The sequence below is a fragment of the Triticum aestivum genome, chromosome 3B (genome assembly GCF_018294505.1).
Source record: "Triticum aestivum cultivar Chinese Spring chromosome 3B, IWGSC CS RefSeq v2.1, whole genome shotgun sequence".
Lineage (NCBI taxonomy): Eukaryota > Viridiplantae > Streptophyta > Magnoliopsida > Poales > Poaceae > Triticum > Triticum aestivum.
In genome coordinates this window covers 290,849,531-290,859,933 of record NC_057801.1, presented here as the reverse complement: position 1 = coordinate 290,859,933, position 10,403 = coordinate 290,849,531, and the positions used below count along the sequence as shown (strand labels likewise).

The 10,403-nt window shown below is 42.9% G+C and overlaps 1 protein-coding gene across 3 annotated transcripts in view; it reads right to left on the bottom strand.

The window, feature by feature from the left end:
• The window catches only part of LOC123069753 (piezo-type mechanosensitive ion channel homolog), a 45,017-nt gene that overhangs the window by 9,194 nt on the left and 25,420 nt on the right, over positions 1-10,403 (bottom strand). For all 3 annotated transcript variants that reach the window (XM_044492690.1, XM_044492691.1, XM_044492692.1), the window contains 5 exons: positions 9,135-9,371; positions 7,151-8,695; positions 4,518-7,042; positions 4,021-4,416; positions 2,907-3,065 (listed from right to left, as the gene is read on the bottom strand). In XM_044492690.1, the coding sequence (XP_044348625.1) occupies positions 2,907-3,065; positions 4,021-4,416; positions 4,518-7,042; positions 7,151-8,695; positions 9,135-9,371 (4,862 nt within the window). The remainder of the gene's footprint in view (positions 1-2,906; positions 3,066-4,020; positions 4,417-4,517; positions 7,043-7,150; positions 8,696-9,134; positions 9,372-10,403) is intronic.

Genomic DNA, 10,403 nt, shown 5'->3' with positions numbered 1-10,403 from the left:
GTGATGGTCCGCAGGGTGCACCTCACGACGGAGCCAGATGTGTTGGTTTGGCGTTGGACACCCCCAGTACTCCACCAAATCTTGTTGTCTCGAGATCTTGGTGGTTGAGCTGACGCTCCTGGGCTGCCCCGAGGGTCAAGTTTTCCATTTCGCTTGCTTGCCAATGCTGCTGCTAGACTGCCAAGACGCTCACAAGACGAGGCCTGCAACACCACCTGTGGTGTCTGTTTTGCCAATCAGAGGAGACCATGAGCCACCTCATCAGTTGCCCTTTCTTGGGAACCCTGTGGTGTGAAGTTCTATCTTGGTCCGATCCACTACTACGACTTTGTTGATTGGTGGCAGCAGACCACCCGGTTCACCTCGGCGGCGAAGCGCAAGGGTGCCTCCTTGGTGATCATGCCCAAGGCCTGGTGGATCTGTGAACCAGTGGAGTGAAGCCACAGCCGCCATGGCCTGCTTTCTTTTCTGTGTGAGGAACTTCCAATTTTCGCTTGGAGTAGTACATGCTCGATCCGAGCAATTCAATTCTTGGTTGAGACCTTCCATCCTTTGATCGATATAGATGCCAACGCCCCTGTTCTTCGTGGTTTCTCGTTCCTGTTAAAACAGGGACTCTATGCAGGAACAAAAATGGAGAGGAAGCACCTTGTTTTTCTATCTTGCTTGACGCAAATTGCCCCTGGATATCATGTGCATGGTGCCCGGAGTTGAAAATTGCCAGATTTGCTGCCTCCATTTTGCATCGAAACGCCGCCATATTCGACAACACAAAACCCAACACTGACATTCTGCTCGACACGATCAAGTCCAAGGCTCAGTCGTTGGAGAGGGCAAGGTGCGGTGGGTCTTGACACGATCCTCCAGGGGTAACTACTGCCTAGTTGCCTCGCATCGCGTCATACTTGGGGTGTTGGTCATCTGGGCTTGTACTGAACTCTTTCTCTATCTACCAATGCATCGACACGCAAGTTTTTATGTTTTCTCGAAAACAAATCGAGAAAACGCAAAGCTTGTGTTTCTATGTATTGAGGTCCTAAAAGTATTCCGCGTGTGTCAGCTGGATCCTAAAAGTGGATAAGTGATTCATCGCAGGTCCTATCCAACTCTTACCTGCTTGCGTGACGTGTTGACCGATGCTATGTAGGCAATACTTTGTGATGCAACCTCTAGACATTCTCTATTTTAATTTCGTGGCCCATCCTCTGCCATCGCGGCCCCAGCTACGATTGATTCCATGGATTTCTACCCAGCGAAGCACCGGGTGCACCGCTGACACCATTCTGTCGTCACCTCAGCTGGCGGATACGGAGTTTTAAGTTGTTGCCCTACTCCAAGGCGCCAACCTCGCTGACGGCCGAGACTCTTGACGGAGGACATGGTCACTAACGACGATGGTAAGGAGTCACGAGCGCCATCACCACTGTGCTGCTGTACCACCGCCGTCATTTGAACCGTAGTTATTGCCAACAAAGCAAGCAATTGGGGATGCTTCAGTTGCGGTGGAAGGTACACCATGGCCCATGCAGGCGAAGACGAGGCAGAGTGGGTGAATCTGGTGGTGGAAATGAAGGATCACCAGCAGCTGCTCAATGAACAACAGAAGGAGGCGGCTGGTGTTGGAGAACGCGCAGAAATTTCGGCAGAGGAAAGCTCGGAACAAAGAATTGATTAGGGATCCTCTTCCTCGTGTTGTCGCGCTACTCCTACCAGAAGGAATTGGACCAGGGTGTCGCTGAGGCAACAGTTCAACGATGGTGGTGGCTCTAGTGGAGATAGTGACACCATGAAGCAGCAGGGAGCGAGGGCGACAGCATGGGTGGGAAGCTGCCAATCTCCTCTCCGCCCAGCACGTGCGCGATTCCTCCTCTCCGCCGCCACCACTCTGCCACTCATCTCCGCTGTCGAAGTCGTGGCGACGACCATGGCACGGATCCGGGGTTTTTGAAGTGAGGTGATGTGTGTCTGGGGTTGCAGAGTGTAGCGGTGGGATTGCCGAAGCATGGTGGTGCAGCGGTGGCCGTGGGGTGTCCGGTGGCGCGTGCCGTTCTGCACACGCGTCGGCGAGGACATGATCGACGAGGCGGCATCGTCCCTTCCCAAGATGGAGGGCAGCGATGGTCACTTCCCAACGGTGGTGGGCATCCTCGCTGCCATCTGCAAGATGAAGGGTGACAGCTCCTCGTCAGACACCGGGGCTAATGTACACTTGAGATGGGTTCCAGCACTACTTTGTCCTACAGGAGGAACGGTGGCAAGCGAGGCAAGGCATGCCGCGTGCACCAGGTCTACAAAATTAGAAGAGAGAAAGATGGGTCATGAAAATAGAAGACATCACCTTTTAGGGGGTTTTGTGAAAAATATTCTCCACATGGTGGTGGTCAATCCGCCACACGTGCAGGTCAAAGCTAATCAGGGCTGTATAGGACCTCGGTGAACCACCTATCCACTTTTAGGACCCAGATGTGCATTTTATACTTATAGGACCTAGCTGACACACAAGCAATATTTTTTGGATCTTTGATGCATTTTACTCAAAAAGAAGTATTTACAAGCTTCAAGCAAAGCTAGGCACAATGGTACTCACAAGAAACAGCTAAAAAATGAATAATATTGCAGTCTGTAGTGTTTACTCTCTCTTCTTTCCTGCACAACCACAGATGGAGATATTTTGGATGAAATTGTGCAGTCTCACATTTTCTAGCAGACACTATATCCATGAATTTTGAAAGTTAGTCTCAACCTAACAGCATGTGCACGCGCACCCCTGAGCACGCAATCCACATTCAAAAATGCAGTAATTCTTCGCGGGAGTGAAACCCAAAATCGCACAGCATTTTTGCATGTGCAAAGAGGTTGGAATAACATTAGTGTGACTATTCTAGAAAGGTATTGCACTCACGTACCAACATTGGAGCCCAAATAACACAGATAAGTACGAAGAATAAGCATATCCCACCACAGAATTTTGTCATTTTTGTTTGCTTTTCCCCGTGTTGATGATTTGCCCTATTTAAAATTGTGTCGCATTTCACAAGGAACAAGCTCGCATATATGTCCTCCAACTGTGCATAGGAACAAAAATATCAGATGCCAAAATTTGCTCTATTACAGCAAAACACATTAGTGTAAAAGCTAAATACAAGAAATATGGTGAAAAGGTACATTATGCTGCATAACTAGTACCATCAAACGTTGTACCTAACTGATTCCTAGAAAAGCTGTTTTTACTTTATCGTACAGCGCATCAACAAAAACGAATGTAGGAGAAACTGCTAATATTCATATTTATTTGAGTAAGACAAAGCCCAACTCCAACTGAAGCCTTAAATAAGCGGAATCAGGTGAGCAAGGAACTTTTGGACTTATTATGTATTCTGAGACTACAAATAGGCTAACTAATAGCCAAGCAGGGTTCCAAGTACAAGTTCAGACTTCAGAAGCCTACAACAACCAAAACAGAAACAATTGTGATGAAGTAGACTAAACCATTCAACACAGATCACCAATATCACACATATCCAACTACTACCTCCGTCCGGGTTTATTGGTCCCCATTGTATTTCGTGCCAAATTTTGACCATAGATTAAACTAACAAAATGTTCACGCATGTCACCAAACATTATATTTTTGAAAACTATGTTCAAATACGAATCCAATGAGACAATTTTTCTTGACATGCATTAACATTTTGTGAGTTAAATCTTTAGTCAAAATTTGGCACAAACTACAAAGGGGACCTATAAACCAGGACGGAGGTAGTACTCTCGGCAGTGTTTGAAAATCAATATCTAAAAATTGAATGCTAAAGTCACAGCACGGCAAAAGTAGAATCATCATACAGGATTATATGGGTTAACCAAAGTAAAAACATACTGGTGTTTAATCAGGTGGTCCAAAAAAACAAAAATTAGTATCAATCATCATAGACTATAGTGCCCAGTCTTCGGCGCCTATATGCTAATAAATTTATGGCAGAATTACCCACATGCTTGTAAAACAGATCTACTGATATGTACCTTAAGCCAATCATACATTGTTAATGATGTAGTCGTGCAAGACCAATCAAGAACACATCGAAGCTCATACAAGAACGGTAAAGCTCGGTATAGCCGGAAACCCAAGTAGTTTACTTGTGTTACTTTGCTAGTCAGAAACTGTCTATACAAGTTACTTTTGTTGGGGATACCATATCTGATCTGCAAAGCCTGCAGTGCAAGGGAAATTGATTTTGTAAGGTAGATGGCACGTAAAACAAATCCTCCAACATCCCTGTGGGCTAGCTCCATTCCCCAGGCATACTCAGTGACCGAGTATGTGAAGAGCACAAGATTGAAAATATAGAAAACAACTTTTCCCGTTGCGAATGACCACAAGTATATAATGCGGTCAACTACAATCAAGAAAAAGAGAATCTGCAAAATTAAAATAGCATGCATTAGAAACCTAAGCAAAGAGAAGTACAACAGCGTTCAAGTGCAATAATAACCATGTAAACTGAAAGATGAGCTCTCACCATTAGGATGAAAACAAACTCTTTAGGGAATTGTTCTTCCAGCTGATAAACTTCCAAGAATTCACTCTTGTTTTTTAGGATAGATTGATAGAACATGAGAACAAGAAAGAAAACTGCCATGTCAGCACCAAAATAATATGCATAAAGATCAATCTCTCTTTTACCGCCGCCAATTACAGAGACAACTGGGTAGGGGAAATTTATTTCTTCAAAAAGGCCTGCCTTTTGTGAGTCATGAATTTCCCTTTCTACATCAGCTGCTGGAGTAAGTGATTTGAACCATCCTGCTGACTGGCATTCTGTAGGAGCAGCATAAACAACTTCTAGCACAGCAAGAGACATACTAGGATTTTCTTTGCTCCGTTCAATACTTTGAATCCGAACTCGACTACAAGAATGGCATGATGAAGGCGAATTAGATTGACATCTTTCTTCATGGGCTGTCACAAGTACCTTATTTATTGCTGACTCTATCCTCTCTGGTTGGATTCCATCTTCTGGCCAATGTTTTACTTCCATTGTAACTTGCACAAAAAAGGGAGGAGATTCTGCACCCTGTGTTAGTGATAGCCAATATCTAGATAAGCCCCTCCCAAACATCCTTATAAGATTCATTAAAGGCATGTGCAAACTTTTTACCCTATCTTTCCAGTTGTATGGTGTACAAAATTTCTCTTCAATGTTATTTCTTGCACTAAGGAAACTGAATTCTGTTACAGGGACCCATTCACCATCTTTGGCTGTGATTGAGCTCTGCAGGAGAGTAGATATATATACCAAAAACAAAGGCAATATGCTGACAACAAAGGATGCTTTTATTTTATCATCAGGAAAACCTAATCTCTGGAGAAGAGGCAAATGTATATTCAAACCACAGTGTTGGATAATAATCTGATATATATACTGTGATAGAATGTTGAGCTCAGTGTAGATCAGAACAATGACCCAAAACAAGTAACTTGGCCCATAGTTGACACAAAGAGCATATAAGAAAAGCGCTCCAAGGTAGACCATGGAGAGCAAACTAAAATTCCACAGAAATACCAGGATAAAACAGCAATAGCAAACATAATCATAATTACTTCGCATCTGATACCATATATACCGAAAGATAACACCAACTGGCATACTTGCTGAGGATTCTGTTGCAGTTCCCAAGCTATCTGAATGTGTCCTCAGAAACTGGCCATCTTGTGTTCCCCTCTGGTTTTCTACTACATCATAAAAGCTACCTTCTGCGGGATGCTCATTGGAGAGTGATTCTTCTGGATCAATGTTCAAGAAGCTCACAATGTTTGTAACTGCCTGGTTTCCAAATGACTGAACTTGGGAAACACCATCACCAATTAACTGCACAGCAGATTTAAGTGGGTTTTCCTTGGGTTGTCTTCTTTCCTTCTCTTTTAGTAAGTTAGGATGCAATTTGATATCACACTCATCAAGCTCAATAATCTCAGATGTTGAGCCCACGGAATTTTTAGCATTATCAGCCAGCATAAATTCTTCACTTCTCCCCCTGATTGGTGACCGCGGAGCATCAGACGAGCTTGGGAACAATAAATCTGGTAGGTTTCTCTTTGTATCTGCTACAGAGAATTCAAATGACTGAGATGCTGCAGCTGGTGAACCAATCTCATTATCTAGCAATGGAGCATCAATATCACTGTACAACCTAGTAGTCCTCCTGCGCCGTAAGCCTTCATTGCAGGAAGCATTATTGATTGGGGTGAAGGAATTCATTGTATTTAGTTGACTTTGTAAATTGTACATCTCAGATTTCATCCTTTCTACTTGCATGTTGCGTTGACGTTTTTGCTCCTCAGACCTGCGAAGATGCTGCAGCTGTTCAGTTTTCTTTAAAGCCTTCTTCTCCTGTTCACGGACAATTGCACCGATTTGCTCTGCTTCAAGGTATCTTGATACATAATCAAATTCACCAGAACTAAAGATGTATGATTGCACTGCTACCAATAAGAAGATCACTATCTCAACAAAAGCTGACCGTGATGTTATCTTAAAACCATAATCATACTTGTAGAATCCAATAATTTCATAGAGGTAATCTATTTGATCACACTTGCCAGAGCTAAACTGCCCAACATAAGGAGATTGATATGCAAGTGACAAAACTATAACAGCGAAATTATACATCCGTAGATACTTGAAAATCTTATTCTTCTTCTTCAGTATTTCAAGTCTCATTCGGAAGAAAACCAGAGCAAACCCGAGATAACCAAGGTGTAAAAAATCATACTCCAGAGTACCAGTAATAGCAATTAGTGCCAAAACTATATCTAATAAATGGCAGTAAGCATAAAGCCGCACATAATCAAGAAAGGTCCAGAAGCTTTTTGTTTCCAATGAGAGGTCCCTCCAAACAAACGCATTTTTCCTTTGGGATCGCATCTGACGGTATGTATCCGAGTCCGAGAAACCAGAGAAGTGGTCAGAGCGTAGCTTGAATGACGAAAAAATGAACACAACATAGTAGCTAACCAACATTCGAGGATCATCAGCTATTAACCCTGCATCAAATAAATGTACATATATTTCATAAATTATCTGTTTTAAGCTGAATAGTAATATAACATTGGATTGCAGAAGTTCAAGATATGACAGGAAAGACAACATACCTAGCCAGCATTTCGAGCAATAATCAAAGGAAATCTGTGAATTTTTCCAGCATCCGTGGCAACGCATTTCAATATCATTGACACCCTGTAACCAGAGCATTCCATCTTTCCAAAGGGCAAAATACTCGAGTACTAAGACAGTAGCAAAGAGAGACACGAAAAGGGGCCACAGTTTCTGGATTAGATCTCTGTTCATAAGAATACATGCCACGAGGCACATGATATAAAACATCGATACAACATTTAACAATGTAAAGCTTGCCAATAGTAACACAATCATGTTAATTTCCAGACCTCGCAGTTTAAAAAGATTTTCCATCCAGAATATTATGTAGCTCTTAAATGTCGACTTCTGGGTGTCAAATCTTTCTCTTTTCAGAGAGACGATCCTTTGCTTATCCCACTTGTGGCTTTCTTTTGACATTCCCCACATCTTTGCAAATGAGTACCTTTTGTCCTCGTCCAAACCTTTGGTCACATTCTGGACAGCTTCTGAGGTCTGATACGTGTTGCCTGAACTAAGGGATAAAGATATGCTGCTACCCACAAGACCTTGGACTTTAGAAAACAACAAGGCAAACCTATTTGAGGAATGTATCTCCTCCCTGTTGTTCGAAAGACTAGCAGATTGATCGGAAGAGATAAACAGCTGACAAGGCTCTTCCCATTTACCCGCATGTACTAGAGATGCTGGCATTAAGTCCAGCCAGTGGAACACATTATATTGAATGGTGCAAGCCACAATCACCAGAACTTTCCCTCTAAGCCCATATTCAACACCCCAAAGCCCAGAATCGTAATGTTTCAAACCAAGAAATGCAGCAAATCCATACAAGCGCTGACCAGGACACATTTGAGCAGGTTTGCATATCATTTGGAAGAGGTATTCAGATACAGCAAGTAAACCAGTGTAGACTAGGTAGACCTTCGAAGGAATTCGAGAAGCTTTTGGTAAGGTGGAAAACACAATGAGACCTAACAGATAAACTAGGCCAGATAGACTGATTGATGATAGGCAAGCATAGAACACACTAACTGATAGTATCTTCTCACTGTGCCAAATTAGCAACCTCCTAAGGAACCCTAGAAGCCCAGATACAGAAGCATCAGAAACACTGAAGTTCTTGTCACTGTTCTGCCTTCTTTCATAACTGTAAAGTTGCATCACTATTAGAATAGACAATGATTGCCAAACATTTACCAACAAAGAGGCTTCAGGATCAAATCCAAGATCAGGATATAGTTTAACAAACTTTGAAACCAAGCGCGCAAAGAGTGGAGAAATACTCAGGCTATAGGTGAAGATAAACACCACAGCAGCATATACTTTTAATGGAAACCAAAGTCGTCTCTTCGTCTTCTCGACAAGCTGCCTTCCGATTATCCAAAGTAGAAGGAACCAAAGGTAACCAAATGATATATAATTGGGAGTCACCAAGTATAGAGTCAACAGAATTGTGAGGAAAGCCACATAAGTTCCGTATGAGCGATACATAGAGAGAAATTTCTGGCCGATTTTACTGAGATATGACGCAATCTTTTTTTCTGCAAAATACAAAATAGAGGGTTGGCATAGTAAACATATATTCAGTCAATAACTCATGTCAAACAATAGAGTGGACATCTGGAGTCATCCAAGTACCCAAGTTTCAAATTTTCTACTAAGCAATTAAATATAAATTTGTAGTATCCCTTTACGAAAAAGGCACACTGTGAAACAGTTTACAAAAGATCAAGGAAGCGAACTAATCCTGCATTGGTCCTCTCCCCATGCACTCTTTCCGGCACAAACATTAGCCCTGCACCTAAAACATTTTTCTTATTTGTCAGCGACAAAGAGCTCTTGCCACCATGAACGCATCTGAGAAGTATAAAACCTAGTAACGTTAAGCATGACATAATTTATGTTGTAGTTCATTTAACAAGTAAAGGCTGTGCCAAACAAGAAATAATTAATATAGATGTCCATGATGCAAGAAGGTACCATGTAAGTTGCGGCAAACTTGACCTTCTCGTGAATTTTGTGAGCTATAAACTGACAATAGTACTGACTTATTCAAACCAGCCTTTAGGATACTGAACCCAACAGGTGGACACGGTGTATGCCGAAGAACAGCAGAGAGAGCAAAAAGCATTTTAAAACCATGGCTATGGACAGCACAGAAGCATATAATTGAGCCAATCTCCACTAAGTCTTTTGTTTTAGCATTACTTGAGAGGCCTGTCAAACATACGAGAAAAGGAGTGCTGTTACTGTAGTATAAAAAGTATGATGTGGTTCACCATTTAATTCAAGAGAACTGTTCAAAACTCGTTAAAATTGTTAAGAGTATTTTGCATGTGGATATATACTGGCCTATGGACTCATCGGAATACAAGTTGCTATTTCCCTAACATGGTATTAGAGCCTATGGTTTTTTCCCTCTCCGCGCACACACAACTCGTGCACCGTTATTGATCTCGGTGTGCTTCCTCTCCGTTCTCATATCTGATGGCCCGACCCCTTCCCCGATTGGATCCACCAAGCATTTGTTGCCTCCCCGCTGGAATCGGGCTACCCTCCCAAATCGCATCGCAACCCCCCACCCCCTCGCCCGAGCAGCGGGCCACCCAAGTCACCATCCCGCCAGGCTCTCCCGTCTCGTACATGCACCGTCTATTGTGTTTGGTGCTCGTCTGCTAGTTGCTCTTTTCCGCTGCTTCTCGTCGGCATCTCACATGCACGACTTTTTCCACAGGCCACAGGCTCTTCTGTATGCACGAAGGCTCTTGCATCTTCGTTCATGTATACTTGATTCTAGCTCTATATTTCCGCTGCGTCCACCAAGTCCGTTTCTCTTTTTCTCATGTCATGCGAGTCCACCATACCTTTATCCATCAGCCTTTTTCTGGTCCTTGTCCTTTCTATAGGATTTTCGTGGCCTCTTTTGCATTGTTAATCGACACCCATTATCTTGTCACCAAGCTTCTTTCGCTACGAGTTTTCTCGCGCTATGCTTTTGTGTGCAATGCTTCATTCTCTCGATGTGCCATCTTCTTTTGACAATCCATCTTCTCTTGTATCTTCTACTGATGCGATGTTCCTCTGATGCGTCATCTTCTCGTTATCTCCTTTGGCTTTACTCAGCAGGTTTTGAAGACTCTCATGCTAGGACGACACTCTCAAGGCGTGGACTTTCGATTATCTTTTTTTTTCCTTAGTGCTACACTTCTATAAATGCAATGCTATGGCATACGCTTTGCATTTGAGAGG